Consider the following 19,260-nt stretch of genomic DNA (forward strand, 5'->3'; position numbering starts at 1 on the left):
TGGAGCATTTTCTTTCAGTTGTTACCAAAAAGGTCCCTCTGCGGTGGCAGTCTGGGGATCGATCAAGGATGGAAGAGATGGACTTTGAATTTTAAAGTGGTTGCTCTCCCTGACATGCGTTTTTTTTTTTTTTTAAATAAACAGGGTAATCACTAATTAAATACAACATTTACATTGTTTCATTTCTTTTTATCATAAAGTTCTGTCTAGCCTGTTGACTCTCTAAGATGAAGAGCCAGAAGGACAGTGACAGATTTCAACTGTTGGTTAACTCCCCACTCCTGCTCTCTCCTCCCTCTGGAACAAAACTACAGAAAAACCCAAAAGAAAAATGCAAGTAACAACATGGAGACTAAGAGCAGTTATTTTAAACTGAATTCTCAACTACTTGTGAGGCACTTATTTTCTTTTTTTAGAAATTAATACTCAAAGGGAAATGGAGGTCCTGGGGGATGAAGATTCAAGAGAGTGTTACCGGAACCAACTTTCGTGATAGAGCGAAGGTTTTCCACATATCATTCTTGATGCGGAGGTGCAAGATACCTCACTTTACCACAGATTTTCATATCCACCAGCCAACCTGCGAGCATTTCTGAGTACTGGTATTCAGTACTGGTATTTCTGAGTCCTGGTGGCAGTGGTGCACTCCTGCTTTCCATTGGGTAAATTGTCAACAAGATGGACAGACAGGACATTTTCGGTACATGGAGCCTATCTGGGTCACTTTAGGGATGAGGAGAAAGGGAGACGCTCAGGTTCACCAAAGTGAGTTTCTATTTGGAGAGCACCTCCCACTGGAGCTCTGTGACTGGCTTGGAATCCCAATGTAATGAAATTCTGGAGAATGACTATTTTTTCCCTACTCTACTCCCTGCTCTGGAAGCAGTTCTGTGTGATAACTGATTTTAGAGGACAGAAGTCCAGGCAACCAATCTGATCAGCAACCAATGTTCGAGTATAATAGGAAAATGCAGAAATGGTCGTTTCGCTTAGAGCTGGTCAAATGCAGCAGGGGGAATAGAATCATTTTCTCCATGAACTACGGCTTAATCCATCTCATGCTTCCAAACACATCTTTTTAGACAAGATGCCATCAGCATCACAACAAATTGCTGACTTTCCGTGATGGTCACATTTCATTTGTTCCCCATAATTTTTGCTGATATTTAACCGGATATCAAAACTGTCTTGTTAGTCCAATGCAGCCTAGCAAAGATACTTTATAAATCTATCTGTGCATATTTTGAAATGTGACCAACTTGTGAACGTCAGCTTTTCAACTATCGAGAAATAACTGAAATATTTAGTCAACTTTTACAGTTATAATTATTTAGCAAGAAGAGTACAGATGAAGATGGAAAAAACAGAAGCAAAAATTAAAATGATTGATATAAAAAAATCACAGTTACTTCCTTACCTGAAATATTGTAATGCGTGGGCTTCTTATTGAATTTGGTAGTGGTAAGATGTGTCTTTTTAAAGAAATAAGCAGTCTTCAGTGTTTTTATAGCATTGGTTACTACAGAAATTATACTTCTTTTACTTCTTGTCTTGAAGGGTGAACAAAATAAACAAACTGAAAATACTACAATGAATGGTAAATGATGAGAGACTTACAGCACAAAAAACAGTGTAAAAAGGAAGACAAGTTTAAATATTGTTGTGTAAGAAAGTGATGAAAATAATACAAGAATGAGAATAAGTAAAATGATAGGCTGGAACATCTGGGAAGGTAAATGCAAAGACAAAGAGAAGAGTTAATTAATAATAATTTTTTAACACTTCCATTTATATCAACTAATCTAAGCATTCATTCAATTTAAGATGAAGAAGAACCCTCCCCTAAGCCCATATTTACAAAATCTGAAACCTATTATTACGCACAGTGCTTTCTCTCACTCTGATCCCCCCGCCCCCATGGTATAACTGGAAACCCACATGCTCAAAGTATTCAAAAATCTGCTGCAAGGAAGCTAAAAACCAACTACTCGACATAATTAGAGACGAAAATAAGCTTTAACGTTTCAAGATTCAGCAAGTTTCATCATAAAACTTTTTCTCCCCCCATAGCGAAGCAGAGCAACATGCAAGGTTTAAACTAAGCGACGGGGCTGCGAGTTTTCTGGTTGTGACTAACAGGCAGTTAGTTAATTCATGTCATGCTTCTGCGTGTAGACTGATTTTTAAATTTAAATCTGTCGCGTGTCTTAAAAGCCATGCATGCTGGTGTACTTCCGTGTGTTCTCCAACGGACACGGGACAGGAGGCTTGCCAGAGAGGTAGCGCCGCCTGTTAACGTTCGACAAAGCCTGTCTTAGGTGGTTAATTCTGACAAAACGCATGGCTGCTTGGCCCCCATACCTGGCTAGAGCAGCTCAGTCCAACTCATCAGCTGTGCCTCGACCAATTAGGATGAAGGAAAAACGCTGGTTTTCCCCGTGGGGGGATAGTCATGGCTATTTCTCTGAGTCAGGGTCGCTTCAACTTAAAGTCTGACAGTCCTTCCCCCATCCTGGCAGTGACTGATTTATGTATATATTTATTTATTTATATATTTACTCATGTATTTATTTATATATTTATTTAAATCTAGAAATAATGATCCTGTTACTACTTCCACTTGCTGGCTTCCCTTCATCATGGCTATTTCTCTGAGTCAGGGTCGCTTCAAGTTAAAGTCTGACACTCCTTCCCCCGTCCTGGAAGTGACTGATTGATTGATTGATTTAAATCTAGAAATAATGATCCTGTTACTACTTCCACTTGCGGTCAAGGGCTGGCTTCCCTTCGTCATGGCTATTTCTGGGAGTCAGGGTCGCTTCAACTCCTTCCCCCGTCCTGAGATTCTCCCCTAGAGGGCTGGCAGTGACTGACTGATTGATTGACTTTTAAAATCTAGAGATAATGATCCTGCTACTTCCCCTAGCGGTCAAGGGCTGGCTTCCCTTCGTGCCTTTCCGGGAGGGCTCCACACCCTGTCTCATCCCTCTTTACCGCTGGGTGTGGGCCCGTGTCAGTGGTTAGACAATAATCTTGGAGATTTGGTCGTTTAAAAACAAAACAAAACAGAACAGAACAGAACAAAACAAAACAAAACAAAACAAAACAAAAAAAACTTCCCAAACCCAAAGCACGCTATTTTGAGCTCAACTACAAGCCTGGCTCAACACCTGCAGATGGGCTGCTAGGGAGGCCCGTGCGCGGCCTAGGAGCACGCGCAGGGGAACGCCCGCCGGGCCGACACGTATGCACGGTTCTTAAAACTCCTCTACTCCGGTGCGAGTGTGGACGTGAGTGTGGACGTGTCGTGTAAGCAGCCGGCTGGGCCGCGCCGAGCCAGGGATTGCACGGGGGGGGGGGGGGGGGGGAGGGCAGGTGTGCGGCGGGGCGGGGCTTCGGGGCGGGGGGCGGGGCCTCGGGGCCGAGCGGGGGGCACGCGCAGGCAGGCGTGCGCGGCGGAGGGGCTGGGCCTCGGGGTCGGGGTCGGGGCCTTAGGGCCGGGAGGGGGGCGCGCAGGCAGGTGCGCGCGGCGGAGGGGGCTGGGCGGGGCCTCGGGGCCGGAGAGGGGACGTGCGCAGCGGAGGGGGCGGGGAGGGGAGGGGCCTCATGGTCGGGGGCGGGGCCTCAGGCTGGGGGCGGGGCCTCGGGGCCGAGCGGGGGGACGCGCAGGCAGGCGCGCGCGGCGGAGGGGCCGGGGAGGGGCGTGGCCTCGGGGCCGGGGCCTCAGGGGCGGTGCGCGGCGGAGGGGGCGTGGCCCTGGCGGTAAGCCCCGCCCCCGGGCCCCGCGGCCCCGCCCCGCCCCGCCCCGCCCCGCCCCGCCGCCGGGCGCGCAGCAGGCCGAGCTGTACCTGACTCACGGATATGGGCTCCTCGGCGCCGCGCTCGTCCGCCGCCTTGGGCACCTCGAGGCGGTCGATGAAGGTCTGCAGCTCCTTGCGGAAGGCTTTCATCTGCGCGTTGATGCGGTAGAGCAGCTCGTGTTCGCGGATGCGGCTGCCGTCGTCCTCCTCGTCCATCAGCCCGAACAGGTCCCCGTTGGCCACGTAGATGCGCGCCTCGGTGATGATGGTGCTCGTGTCGGCGATGAGCCGGTCGATGGTCTTGCCCAGGCGCTCGGCCTCGGAGCGGATGTCCTTGAGGTGCTGGCGGTCGGAGAAGCCCTTGGGCCAGGCGGGGCGCGGCGTAGAGGGAGCGCGTGGGCGTCAGGCAGCGCATGTTGCGCACCTCCTCCGAGTCGCTCTCGCCGCCGATGGGCCCCTCGCGCTTGCGGTGCGGCGGCCGCGAGTCGTCGTCGCTCTCCTTCTTGCCCGCGTCGCTCTCGGCGTCGCTGTCGCGCGGGCTGCCGCGGATGCCCAGGTGCGAGGCCAGGTCGTAGCGCTGCATGTTGGACATGAGCACGCGGTTCTCGTACTGCAGCTGCATGACCTTGCCGCTGAGCTCGTTGATCTGCAGCCGCGCGGCCTTGAGCTCCTCCTGCAGCGCCTCGCTCTTGGCGCTGTCGTGGTGGCGCGCGCTGTCGTGGCCGCCTGACTTGTACTTGTACTTGGCGAGCTCGGCCGTGATGCGCTGGTTCTGCTCCTCCAGGTCGGCCACGTTGCGCCGCAGCAGCTCCGTCTCGTCCTCCACCAGCTGCAGGTGCTGCCGCAGCTCCGACAGGGACTCGCTCTGCTCGCGCATCAGCGGGTTGGCGGAGCCGCCGAAGTCGTCGCCGCGCAGGTCGTCCAGCTCGGCCTTGAGGCCTCGGTTCTCCACCTCCAGCTCCACGATCTTGCGGCCCAGGATGTTGGCCTCCTCCTCCACCAGCCGCAGGCGCAGCTTGAGCTCGGCCTCCCTGGTGCTCGGAGGGCCCCCCGCCTCGCCCTTGGGCAGGGGGCTGTCCAGGTCCCCGTAGAACGACCTGTACTTCTGGAGCTCGTGTTCGAACCTGTCCTTCTCCTTGTCGATCTTGGCCATTTTCTTTCTCATCAGAGCGGCCTCTTCCTTCACGAACTGCAGCTGGCACTTGAGGTCTTCGTTGTCCTCCTCATGTGGGAAACGGGGCGGGGGGGAGGGGGGAGACAACAGGAGATCATTTCTATGGAGATCCAGAAAACAAAAGGTACACCTGCAAAAGTGATGACTTTTTCTTGTTTTTTTTTTTTTTTCTTTTTAAAAAAACATTTTATCTACTCATGAGAGACACACAGAGAGAGAGAGAGAGAGAGGCAGAGACACAGGCAGAGGGAGAAGCAGGCTCCATGCAGGGAGCCCGATGTGGGACTCGAGATCCAGGGACTCCAGGATCAGGCCCTGGGCTGCAGGCAGGTGCTAAACCGCTGAGCCACCAGGGCTGCCCACTTTTTCTTGTGATTAAGCTTTAATGAGACACACAGAAGTAGGTGCTGTTTGTTTTCTTTCTTTCGTTCTACAGATTTTTATTCATGAGAGATAGAGAAGCAGAGACCCAGGCAGAGGGAGAAGCAGGCTCCATGCAGGGAGCCCGACATGGGACTCGATCCCAGGACTCCAGGATCACACCCCGGGCTGAAGATAGGCACTAAACCACTGAGCCATCCAGGGATCCTCAGGTGCTGTTTATTTTCTACAAAGTGCTTAAATTATTTGGCAGATAAAACATTAGGACAAGGTCACATCCCAGCAACACAAGGAGAAAGAAACATCCTGAGAGAAACACTATGGTCGTCACCATCCAGAGATTATCATAGGTTGTAACTGAGCACATCTGTGGGGCTGTCACTTCAACAATGTGCATTTTGCAGGTTTCGTTTCTTGCGTGATTTGAATGCCTCTGATCTTAATGTGAAACCTATTCCCTGGAGGACGCACGTGCTGCGCGCTCACTACCATTGATGGAGCACCGACTCTCGGCCAAATTCTGTAAACTTCTTTATACATAGGACCTACTTTACTGTTTAGAGTAGACTTAATAATAGATATTAATAAAGATGTCCCATAACTAGTAAGGGGCAAAAGACAAAGGTACAATCTGAATGCATTCCTGTCTGACTCTAAGGCCCGTGATGGCTCTGCAAGAGCAAAGAAAGTCCTCTCTTCTCCATCTTTATTCAGGGCAGGATTGCTTACTTGAAGGCCTTACTTAAAGCAAGGAAAACTTAACCCTGGAATGGCCCCATCCAAGAAGAAACTGGCAAGCATTTTCACCCAGATCATTTTAAAAATAAGATATATTCCCATCAGTCTGAAATGAATAAAGTTGCTTCTGCCTAAATGGAAGACGGAGTAGATCCTATAGGAGCTCTTCTCACAATTCTTTGGACAACCGCAAACCCTAATTACTGACTAAGCTGAGGAGTGATTAGAAGTTTTCCAAAAATTGGAAATCAACCTGCTGAGAGCTAATACCAAAGTACCTTATTATGCCCAAGGACACATTTCCTGAGGACAATTTCCCCAAATTCTAAGTATGTATGTAGGGTCGATTGTGTAACTTCTGTGAATTTTGTTTTCCTGATTTCTAAATTTTTTTTTTTAAAGATTTTCTTTATTTGAGAAAGAGAGAGAGAGCACAAGCAGTGGCGGAAAGGGCAGAGGGAGAGGGAGAAGCAGACTCCCCACTGAGCAGGGAGCCCTATGTGGGGCTGGATCTCAGCACCCTGAGATCATGACCCGAGCCAAAGGCAAACACTGAACCCACTGAACCACTCGGGTGCCCTGGATCATTTTTAAAATGGAAATAAAAATGCCTTCCTTGCCCAGCAATGAGTCCATTGTGTTTGAGATGAATTGTGGTAAAGCAGCAGCACCCACTGGTGAGGCAGGTGAGAATAATATGCTTCTTCTATAGATGCTCATTAGAGATGGCCCAAAGCCTTTGGGATGGAAGAGATGGAGAGCAGCACCCAGGTCTCCTGTCCTCCCATCTGCTAATGAGAATTAGGACGGAAGGGCTGAGAGCCGTGGAGCGCACGGAGCCTGACCGTCAACATTCTTTATGTCATCACACCCTGACATGAACTTGGTAGAGCCCAGGTTAGTAAGGGACAGAGCATATCTGTATCCAGACTGGGTTCAAAACTCTTATTCTTTCCACTGTACATGTTGCCTCTGGAAAAGCAGCACAAGAGAAGGAAAGTAGGACAATGGGATAAAATATAAGACAATGGATGTATTGGCTTGTATACTTTCCTTTAGAAGGGGTTTAGGAGAAAGGATAGAGGCACGGAGAGAAGAGTTGAGAGACTCTCGGGAGCACAGTGAGAGAGAAGGATGAGAATGTATGTCCCAGAAAGATTTGATATGAAAATCCACTTCACAAGGGGACACGCCGCTCTACAAGAGACTGTGTTGGGCCCTCACACTAATTCAGTGGGCATGAAACCCAGGACACATAGCAATGTTTAATATCATATCAGCAGAAGAATCACAGATAACCCTAATGTTTCCACCTTACGTGTCTTGATGGAGGGTGCTGCTAATAACAGGAGTAGGGGATGAACAGAGAGGAGGAGGTGTGAAGAAGGTGGGTCGAACCAAGTGTCTTAAAATGCTATCTTTGAGGCGTGTCAGTGGGGAGATATCTAGTGGAAACATCCATCAACAGGCAAGTGGAATCTCAGGCCCGAGATTACATCTAGGGCCTGCAGAGAGTTTGGGTCCAAAGGCGTGGATGTGAGAGTGAGATGTGTAGAGGGGATGGCTGAAGCTGTGGCAGGGGTTTTGAGCAAGCGAGAAGACAACGAAGAGAGACACATAAGCCATGGTGAAAGGTTTGGCAGGGGGGCAGGAGAGTCAAATATCGTGCAGGAATTAGAGACCATGTTTGCCTACAAAGGTGATCAGAAATAAGCACATCCAATATTTCCCTAGGCCAGGCTTTGCTAGGAAGTAAGAGTGGAGGAGACTGGGAAGTTAGGTTGGGCTACATGCATGGGACAACTCCTTGCCTGCACGGGGAGATCTTTATTTGCAAATTAAAAAAAAAAAATGGGAGTGAAATGCTGCAGTTTCGATCTAACCCAAATAGCACTGGATGTGATCTAACTCATGGACTGGAGCAGAATCACACTTCACCAGGTGTGGTAAGCGAGTATGAAAGAGAAGGCTCCCTGATTTGTGTACATGTGCGCTCTCCTGCCTCAAAGGAATGGAAACATAAACGTCATTTTAAGATCTGGACCTACACTATTTGGAAGGAAGTCCCTATGAGGGAGGGAGAATGATGGGCCCCACAGTAATTATTTTGTATTTGTTTAAAAAGAAATCTCTTCGATACACAAAGTGTGATAGGTTCTAGAATGCCAAGAGCTTAAGAACCCCGTATGCTGATGCATCCTGCATGCTCAGCCTGTAACCCCGTAACCAAAGTATTACAGCTGCATTTGCAAGTGAGCGTGGAAATACTGTACATAAATGCTGATGACGTTAGGTCCAAGGTGGCCTGGAAAATGGCTGGTTGACAATAACTGCGCAGTACGTGCTTGCTCCTACTTTTTACAGAGAACGCCAGGCAAGAAACACTACCATGCTTTGAGATGTGAAGCAAGTCATGTCTTATTTTCGTGGATGTTGAAGACTCACTTTTAAGAAGATATGAATGGCATGTGCAGAAGGATAAAATGATGAGGGGCCAAAAGAAGTGAGCTGAGCCTGGCTTGGACTCAGCCACTACCAGAAGCTAAATTGCACTCTCAATGAATCATGTGCTTTTTTTTTTTAATTTTTTTTATTTATTTATGATAGTCACACACACACACACAGAGAGAGAGGCAGAAACATAGGCAGAGGGAGAAGCAGGCTCCATGCACCAGGAGCCCGATGTGGGATTCGATCCTGGGTCTCCAGGATCGTGCCCTGGGCCAAAGGCAGGCGCTAAACCGCTGCGCCACCCAGGGATCCCTGAATCATGTGCTTTAAACACATTTAATTCATACAACAGCTCTCTCCTATGATCCCGTTTTACAGATGAGGAAACAAAGGCAGAGACCGAATAAGTGAGTCATCTAAGGCCACATGGCGGGCCTGTGACTGTTCTTCATTGCTGTGTGATACCGCTGCTCGGTAAATAAAGTCACGGTGCTGCAGGAACACGGAAACACTATTATTGACGAAGCTGAAGCAAATAAAAATGAAGTATGGATCCATACAGATAATAGTAGGGTGAACCGTATGGGATTGCTGTTTACACAGGTCAAACTCACAGGGTGTAGGCAATTTCATTTGGCTCAACCTAGATAAAGGGGACATGGGAGGATCCAAAAGTGCATATTGGACATGGTGCAGTATCACACGCTAGACCCTGACAAGTCAAAGCTGAATAACGTGAGCTGTGACTACAATCTGGCCTGGCTGAGCGTGGGAGGAGAATACGGAAAGAGTAATCTAAGAATCGATGGCCCTCAACTTTGACCAAGCAACAGAATCACCTGTGGACTACTTTATCATGGAGCTCTCCCATCCCAGATGGTCCCGGTCAATCTGCTGGGGTGGGTTTTCGGAAAACTACAGGTGATAATCTCTGGACAAATGAACTGGAAACACTAGCAGGAACTTCGTAGGCAACAACAGCACGTTTATAAGTTTCCCAGGTGTTTGGGCCATGAAATAAAAACTGGTGGGCTGCAAGGTCTCTTGTGAGGTCCTAGGTCCCACTAAGACATTGACGGAGGCTGTGGGTGTCTTTTGCAGAAAGGTGCCCGCATGCCCATGGAGTCAGAGGGTCATGGAGCTAGAAATAAACAGTTAAAGATTCCTGGATAAGAGACTATTGTTGAAAAAAATAAACTTGAACACGGCAAGTGTAAGAATAGGCCAAACGTGAGTTTTAAAAGAAAGAAACTGCTGATTAAAGCTGACTTGGGCATTGAGCCTATAGCCCCTTGTCCCTCGATGAGGTGCAGGAGAGAACTGATGGCAACTCGTGAAATGAGCCACAGCAAAATATGCACAGCCGGTGGCTAAAGTTCTGGCAAAGGCAGAGTGAGAAAGCCGTAGTGACGGAGCATCTTTGATCTCACTGAGAGAACAGCGAGGAAGGTACAAAATGGACTCATGGCCTCGCGATGAGACTCTGGGATTTCTGAACTGCTGGCGTGTCTCGAGGGCCTTGTGCCAGGACCAGGGGAAAGTTAACCAAGAACAGAGCAGAAAGAGAGAGGAAAAGGGAAGATAAACATTTAATATGTCGTGTTCTCTGGGGCACCTGGGGGCTCAGCTGGATGAAGCATCTGACTATTGGTTTCAGCTCAGGTCATGGTCTCACGGTTTGTGGGATCGAGGCCCATAGTGGGCTCTGAGCTCAGTGGGGAGTCTGCTTGAGGCTCCCTCCCTCTGCCACTCCCTCCACTTGTATGCTCTCTCTTGAAAATGAATAAATCTCTTCGAAAAGCATTTAATAAGTTGTGTTTTTAAAAACATTGAGATCAACTTTCCAAGTTTTGGATATTTCAGTATTGCCATAGTTAGAATTATTAGCTCATGAGAAAACAACTTGTAAGGCTAGAAGAGGGTATGCTATACTATGAGACTCCAGCGGACACATGCAAAAGTCAATGACTACCCAAGTGTCCTTGGGGAGCCATCATGTCACTTCTGCCCCCAAATATCTCCTCTTCTGTTTTAAAATCTCCTTCATTACACCCATCGTCACCCTCTGCTCATCCTGAAAGCAGAGCTAGTCTTCACGGTGGCTGGGTTTCTAAAGTTCTTAACAAGTCCGTGTTGAATACATCTTTTTTTTTTTTTTAGGTTTTATTTTTAAAAAATCTCTACACTCAAGGTGGAGTCCAAACCCGCAACCCCGAGATCAAGAGTCACACACTCCATTGACTGAGCCTGACAGGCATCCTTTAAAATATCTTTTAAAGTTTTATTTTTATTTCTCTGTTTCCTTTCTTTTGCTCCCCCAATCACTGGCATGGAGAATTCCTTCATTCTAGGGCCTTCTCATCACAAGCCTCTCTCTTGCCTCGCCATCCCTTCCTACGACATTCCTTTCTCTACTCACTCATGATGCTATAGGAACAGCCCTTCTATTGGCCGCATTCATTAGGAGTGAAGAGGATGAGCACCATGCGTGCAGTTCTCAAACACAGCAGCACACAAGGTACTGATGATACTCCGGGTGTGCTTACAGTGTGGAAGCAAGAATTGGGAGCTTGGTGTTAGCTTTATAAGCAAAGATCCTGAATGCTTCATACTGCCTGCATCCACGGCTACAGGATGTGCATAATCAAACTTTTATTTTTTTTACATGAGTGTATCTGGCTACGACGTCCATTTACAGATGTAGCTTGTAATTATATACAATTAGAAAAGGTGCTCAATTGATGTACTAGATGAAATTTTATTTCCACATACCTCTGTGGGAGTCTGTTGAGTCTTTTTTTCAGATTTTGGCAAATCTTTGCTTCCTCTTCTTTTTAAGGATAGCTGAAAACAGAGCACGAACATATTTAGTCCGGCACACTATCATTTGAACGCAATTTTATGTTTTTAAAAGCGTCTCTAATGTCCTATGACAAAACCAAACCAAATAAATCATGTTAGGTTCAATGATCCTAAAGGAGGAAAAAAAAAATCCAAACCGGATACATTTTAATGTATTGTTACTTTGGGCTGAGGAACTGGCAATTATCTAAATAATCTGAAGAAGATAGGAAACCCACTGTGAAACCACAGAAAACTTCTGGGTAAAATTGAAGACTGATGACCCAATATAGTTCTTATTTCAAACAAAAGCAAATCCTTGTTAGCATTCTACATCACCAAAGAACAAAAAAAGGAATAAGGTATTTCCAGTTGAAGACAGGTTTTCATCAGCCTGTGAAGACAAACGGTCAGTGGATCTGCATAGAATTTGAAGAATTTGGCTCTTTCCTCACCACACATCTGTGCACGCAAATACAATGCCGTGTGCACACAGACACACGTAACACAGTAGGGAATTGTCGCAGTGAGCTGGAGCGGACACGCTCCACCTGAGGAGCAAGCTGGCTGGGAACTGGCTGCAGCTGGTCGGTGCAACACAAGAACGCGGGCTTTTTCTAGAGAAGCTAGAAATATGGATTGTCAAAACCACAATGAGATCCCACATCACCCCAGTGAGAATGGGGAAAATTAACAAGACAGGAAACAACACTTGTTGGAGAGGATGTGGAGAAAAGGGAACCCTCTTGCACTGTTGGTGGGAATGTGAACTGGGGCAGCCACTCTGGAAAACTGTGTGGAGGTTCCTCAAAGAGTTAAAAATAGACCTGCCCTACGACCCAGTAATTGCACTGCTAGGGATTTACCCCAAAGATACAGATGCAGTGAAGCGCCGGGACACCTGCACCCCGATGTTCATAGCAGCGATGTCCACAGTAGCCAAACTGTGGAAGGAGCCTCGGTGTCCATGGACAGATGATGGGTAGAGAAGCTGTGGTCTATGTAGACAGTGGAATATTCCTCAGCCATCAGAAACGACAAATACCCACCATGTGCTTCGACGTGGAGGGACCTGGAGGGTATGATGCTGAGTGAAATAAGTCAATCGGAGAAGGACAAACATTATATGGTCTCATTCATTTGGGGAATGTAAAAAATAGTGAAAGGGAATAAAAGGGAAAGGAGAGAAAATGAGTGAAAATATCAGTGAGGGAGACAGGACATGAGAGACTCTTAATTCTGGGAAATGAACAAGGGGTAGTGGAAGGGGAGGTGGGCAGGGGGTTGGGGTGACTGAATGACGGGCACTGAGGGGGGCACTTGGCGGGATGAGCACTGGGTGTTATGCTATATGTTGGCAAATTGAACACCAATAAAAAAAAAAGGACAAAAAAATTTGGATTGTTATGTATCATTTGTCCCTAATTGGAATTCAGACAAACAACATTTGTAGGTTAAAAAAAAAAACCAATATCTAGCACCAGATCCTTTCAGGGACCAGCCATACATGACCTCTGGTACTTTGTGCCATTTCTCAGCACCAACCTAATAAGGAAGATCCCTCTGAATAAGCACTAATCCAGACGTGTGGATACCTACCACACGCCTGATAGGGAACTGAATATCCAAAGATCAATTAAATAGTGCGCTCACCATCCGGAAGCTCACAATCACGTGGGAGACAGAGCGAAGCAAACGATTAGCGTACACTTTGCTAAGTGCCATGCTTTAGGTTCCGTGAAGCAGGTGCTTTGTCTCAGTGCGGCATCGCCACCCTCAGAATAGTGCTGGTCCCGGGGCAGGGATTGGAAAAAGTATTTGCTGAACTAATGAAACCTATTCATAATGAACATATTCGTAAAATATGAGGTTCTGAGGGCAAAAAGGAGGATGGGGGCATAGAAATGAGGAAAATGAATGGAAAAGCAGGAGAGGCTTCCCCAAAGCGGAGGCTTCACGAATTTGCAGAGAGCTCCAAATTACAGTTTTCCCATGTTAATGTGTAACCGTATCCCATGTTAAATGCAGGATATGTTCAGGCCCAGGAGGCAGCGGAATACGGGGCTGCCACTGCATTCCTTCAGTCCGGAATCCAGACTACAGAGCCGAGCGAGTGGCCTGCGTGCTTATTTATTTCTACTTATTTTTTTAATTAATTAATTAATTTATTTATTTTTATTTATTTCTACTTCTTTACAGAGAGGTGTCCTCTGGGCTGCTTGCTTGTAGAACCTTGGAAACAAAAGCTGTGAGGGCTGATTCACCATAACCAAACGTGGGTTAGCAGCTGCTCCACGAAAGCAGTTGCCCGAAAAGCCGGGAAGGTAGCAAGCTGAACTGGGGGATCCTGAATCGTCTGTGCAGAACCGACCTACAGAGAAGCACCCAGATTCACTTTATTAAATACTTTGTTGAATACTTTTGAGGGTGTTTTATTTTTTTATTTTTTTTAAGATTTTATTTATTTATTCATGAGAGACAGAGAGAGAGAGAGAGAGAGAGAGAGAGAGGCAGAGACACAGGCAGAGGGAGAAGCAGGCTCCATGCAGGGAGCCTGATGTGGGACTCGATCTCCAGGATTACACCCTGGGCTGAAGGCAGCGCTAAACCACTGAGCCACCCGGGATGCCCCTTGAGGGTGTTTTAATCACGTCATATGTTCAGTTAGTGTGCTTAGTAATGGACTTTGTTAAGCACCTGTGATCCAGGTGATACTAAAACTGGCACAGTCACTGCTCGGCATGAGTTTCCTAAATTACTTGGCAAATGGTCTAGCCTGTAATTTAAAACAGTGCGATAAAAGCAACGACACTGTAAAAACAATATGAACCAGCAATGATTGAGCAATAATTTATGTCAAACACTTTACCTCAATTAATTCTTAAAACACCCCCGTTTGATGTCGTATGCGCTCCAGGTGATTCTGATGCATGATAACGTTTGAGAAGCGACGGTCTAATGCCACTGCTCAATGAGCAGCAGGACCACATTTCGACCCAAGTCTTTTTCATCTTTATTGTATTAGATCATAAAGGAGAAAGGCTTACGCCAGTCTGGGGCTGGAGAGGGTGCGGGGAGCTAGGGACAGTCTCCAGAAAGAAGTAACATCTTATCCTGAATCTGGTAGAGGAGGAGTCAACCAGTCAAAGAGAGAGAAGAGAGGAACAGGAAAACCAAAGCATCCCATGTAGAAAAACTCTTTCTGGGCCTCAATTCAGTAAGCCTGTCACAAAACATTGAGGAGAGCAAATGATGCTGATGGCACGACTCGGATCTTGAAGGATACTGACTAAGGCTGTTGCAAGCAAAAGGTGTCCGCAGCTAGACGGTCACAGAAGAAACAAAGACACACAAAAGTAGAAGTCCAAAGGGCCACCAAGTAAGGGGATGCCATGCAAGGGAAATGAGGGCAAGTATAGGCTAATTCTGAGAGTACTTTATTTTTAATTTTTTTTTCTGAGAGTATTTTAGTAGGAGTCTTTATTTCCCACTCATCCCATAGACGTTTGTTGAGTTCCAGCCTATATGCAATACCGTATACGGCCATACAAATGCGACTGGGAGACAGTTTACTCTCCTCCCCACCAAAGAGCTAACTGTTCATGATGAGAGGGACGCAGGTAATTAGCTACAACAGTAGACAGAATCAACGAACTGCCAATGAATGAGGAACAAACAAAAGATGGAGAGGACAGAGAGGCAACTAGGACTCCAGACCTGGAGAAACCCGAGGAAATCATCTGAGATGGCGGGTCTTCGAAGGGTGTACAGGATTTCAACAGAAATAAAAGCAAATGAAAGCAGCAGCAGCAAGGACTCGGGGGGGGGGGGCTAGCTGTGCCAGCTTTACAGACTCGCTGACTCTGGACAAGCGGTCACAGAGGTAGAGACACTGCAGGGCTGAGGCAAAGGAGACGCTTGCAGAGCACGAGGTCAGCTTGTGCAGCTGGGAGACTCAGACTTTATGGGGCAATGGCAAAATGAGCCCTTTCAATTAATACCAGGGAAGGGCTGAAACCAGGCCATCCTTTCCTAAGAGGCATTTTCTATTTCACTTTTATTTTAATATCACTCAAGGAAGGTGTCAGACCCAAAGCTCTTAAAAGTGACTTCCCCTAGCATAAAGAGGTAAACCGCCTGTAAGGCACCTCTAGGACAGGTACCTCCAAGTATCATATTGAAATTTTCAATAAATATTTAACCATTGTTTCATAGTCCAGTAAGTTTTTATCAACTGTCTGACTCCAATAAAACAAGGTTAAGACTTATTTGGGTAGAGGAAGTTGGAGAACTGATGTAAGTCCAGTCTCTTCCTTGCAAGTTTAAATCTCCCTCACTGCCCACCACCCGCCCGCCCCCCCCCCCCCCCATCATTCTGCTCCCGCTGCACTGACTAAATCCAGAAGTCTCTTCAGGTCAGCGGTTGGGAAACGCCAGAACTAAATCTCATATTTTCATCTTTGTTCTCGGAGGCACTTCAGATGGTTCTCTAGATAAGTGTGTTGAAAACACGTCCACATCTTAATTCTTTTCATTCCCAGCTTCAACTAGTCCAAAAGAGGCTGCTAGTCTTTTTTATCCATGGGAAGGCCAGGAATTTAAAGGTTTTTCAAAACAAAAAACCAAAAAAACCAAACAAACAAAAAAAAAAAACCCAAAAAACATGCTTGCATAGCAATTATATAAAATGGATTGTTTGTGTTCTAAAAATGCCTTTTTTTCCCCCCTCAACTGAAATTTGGTTCACTTTTTAATATGCAGCATCTTTAGGTCTTCACCAACTGGAAGGGGAATGCCTGTCTAGAACATGGTATGTTTTTGCTAAAATTAAAGTGATCCACGCATACGGTGATGAAATCAAGAAGGAAACCCTCGCTGTCTTAATATCTAGGGTGGACCGAGCACTAACTGTGTGTCGTGCACATTTCTAATCGCTTCATATGTACTCATTAGATCTTACAATAGTTGTAGGAGTTCGACATCATGATGTGAAGCACACAAAGGATAAATCATTCAGCTATTAAGTGTTGGAATCGGGATGTAAGTCATCCAGCTTCAGAGTTCTTGTTCGGAGTGGTTACATTACAAAGTTCCTTCAAAGGAGGAGGAGTTCAGGGTTATGTTATTTCTGAGCATATTCTTCCCTAAGCTGTTATGCCACTGCTGCATGGGCTCGGGGCCCTAGTTTACGTATGTCACACGTGAGCAATGTGTCTGTTTTCAACAGAGGGCTCATCAGCGACATCAGTGACACACACACTCATCGGTTCTCACAGACATCCTATCAATTTAGGGCAATGTTGGGAAAGAGGCACAGGGATTTCTGAGGGAAGGCTGGAGGAAAGTTGAGAGGGGCAGCAACTGTGGCTCTGCTGTGGTCTGAATGTTTATGTCCCGCCCCCACCCAAATTCATGTGTTGAAATCCTACTGTCCACTGTGTTGGGACCTTTGGGAGGCGCTTAGGTCATAAGGGAGGAGCCCTCGTGGATGGGATTAGTGCCCTCACCTAAAGAGACCCAGAGAGCTCCCGGGCCCCTTCTGCCTAGCCAGGATACAAGTCTGCAGCCTGGAAGAGGCCTTCACCTGGCCAGGAGGGCGCAAGTCTGATCTCCGGCTTCCAGGCTCCGCAACTGTGAGAAATAAGTGTCTGTTGTTTGTAAGCCACCCAGGAGGTGTTTTGTTACAGCAGCCCGAAGAGACTAAGACAGGCTTCAACGCACCTTGAAGGGGCGATAGGAGAGGCTCTAGACATCTTCCTCCTTCCCTCCTCTTAGATCCTTGACACCTACCAGAGAAGGGGCCAGCAAGAGCACCCAGAGATCTCGCTCATGACCACATTTTCCACTCTGTCCCTTAAAAAGGAGCAGGATCCTAAGCTTTATACTAAGACATGCTCTTGGCAGGGGGCAAAGGGAACGTGGGTGAAGGAGGGATGCTACGGTGATCGGGTCGTGCCATTCTGTGCAGAAACTCCCAGCAGTGTTTCCTCTCACTCAGAATCAGAGTCACACTTCACAAAGGCGAGGAGACCTCAGTTACACAGTGGATTTATCCTGGTGATGTTTTACAAAGACTTCACCAGGCTTCAACCAGACCAACTAACATAGATTCTGGGGGTGAGGCCCAGGCATTTTTTTTTTTTCAAAGTTCCCATGGTGAGTGCAATGTGCTCTGAGAATCGCTGCTCTGCTCCCTGAGCTTAGCCTGCCCCCTCCCCCAAACAAGCTCGTGGGCCTCATCCACCACCACGCTCCTCCCCAGCTTTCCTTGTTCTCAGGTCACAAACATCCTCGTGCTTCCCCAAGCAGGCCAAGCCTGATCCAAATAGGGGCCTTTCCTCTGCCTGCAAACACTCTCCCTTCCTACACGCTCATACCCACCCCTGCAACTCCCGCAGGCTCCGTCATCAGAGGCCTTCCCCAACCATTTCATATCAGGTAACAGTAACACCCTGTAAAATACCTCCCTCCTCTCTTGCTCCCTGCACTGCTGGTCTTCACCCCTGCTTTATTTTCCTCCGTATCTCCTCTGACCTGTGTATTTGATTCACGTCTAACTCCTCATTCTGGAATGTGAGCTCTACCCACGCAGGACCTCTGTACTCTTCATTATACTTCCTACTCTCAGAAATACACCTGGTACAGGGAGGTTGCTCAGACAATATCAACCGAATGAAGAAATGACCACTTTGACCTTGCTCCTTACACGGATTCATTTTTGAAGCATCCTACCGGAGCAGTTGGCAGAAGGTCAAAACAAGCAAACACATAACAGTCCATTTAGAGCTTGTAAAAATAAAAATGTCTCATTGTTTTCTACAGAAAAAGTCTAAAGAGCAAAAAAAAAAAAAAAAAAAGGGACATGTGCTATATCCTCACTCTTCTCTAATCCTTTTCTTGATTTTTGACCAATCTCATTTTCCCCAGTGTCAAAAATTAAAATTCTGGGTCTCAAAATCATTTTGTAAAGGATATCAGGTGCCAGCACTCTTTGATGGGCTATCTGGTGTGGCTTCTGCTCATCGGCTCCTTTCGCATAGTTTCTCTCCTGACCCTGGCTCTCAAAGTCTCCAGAGCCTTGGCGTTTCTTCCTGCCTGCAAACCCAGGTCATCAGTCAAGGGTCTACAAAAAATAGTCTGGAAATTATGGGCATAAAGACCACTGACCTTTGGGTTCCAACCACCTTCTGTTATATATGAGACTTTTTTTCAGTGATAAAGGCTTTCCACAGTAAGACTGTTTACAAAACCGGTTTTATTTTTCCCCTCCCAGTAGGCAGCCCATTTGCAATGCACCCCATCAAGAGGCCTCTTCAAACAGGGCTGGCCTTTTGGCTTGCTCTGAGCAATGAAATGTGGTGGGAGTAAAATTTTGGTAAGAGAGGTGACAGGCTAGTTCCAGCGCTTCCCACAAGGGATATGGCACTTTCTGCCCGCTCTCTCTTGGACACATGCAACCCACATGACAAGCCGAGGGTAGCCTGCTAGACGGAAAGTCACATGGCCTCCTTACGCCCGTAATCCTAGACAATAGTCAGCAAACTTCCAGACACACGTAGCCTTGACTGTCAGCTGTCAGCAGAGCAACAATAAATCCAGGGACCCAACTGAGATCAAAATAATCCATATAGAGGACTGCAGGATTGAATAAACAAACAGCTGTTGTTTTAAACCACTAAGTTTTGGGATGGTTGTTACAGAGCAAAAGCTAATACATTACAAATATTTTTTGCCATTGGAATTGAAAAAGCCCCAGTTGATAATCTATGAAAAACAAAACAAAACAAACCCCTATTCAAATTCCACAAAAGCAAAAGACTCGCGTAAAAGATCAAAAAGAAGAGTTGAAGGGAGTTGTCAAATATACGAACAAGT

General features: G+C 46.9%; 1 protein-coding gene across 1 annotated transcript in view; it reads right to left on the reverse strand.

Annotated features, from left to right (window-relative positions):
* Window positions 1-1,604: 1,604 nt before the first annotated feature.
* Window positions 1,605-19,260, reverse strand: part of SOGA3 (SOGA family member 3) — a 46,752-nt gene continuing 29,096 nt past the window's right edge. Inside the window, 4 exon segments of the mRNA XM_055310878.1 lie at window positions 1,605-1,724; window positions 3,849-4,173; window positions 4,175-5,022; window positions 11,317-11,388. Coding sequence (XP_055166853.1) covers window positions 1,614-1,724; window positions 3,849-4,173; window positions 4,175-5,022; window positions 11,317-11,388 — 1,356 coding nt within the window. The 3' untranslated portion in view covers window positions 1,605-1,613.

Source organism: Nyctereutes procyonoides, unplaced genomic scaffold (genome assembly GCF_905146905.1).
Source record: "Nyctereutes procyonoides isolate TBG_1078 unplaced genomic scaffold, NYPRO_anot_genome, whole genome shotgun sequence".
In the NCBI taxonomy this organism is placed as follows: domain Eukaryota; kingdom Metazoa; phylum Chordata; class Mammalia; order Carnivora; family Canidae; genus Nyctereutes; species Nyctereutes procyonoides.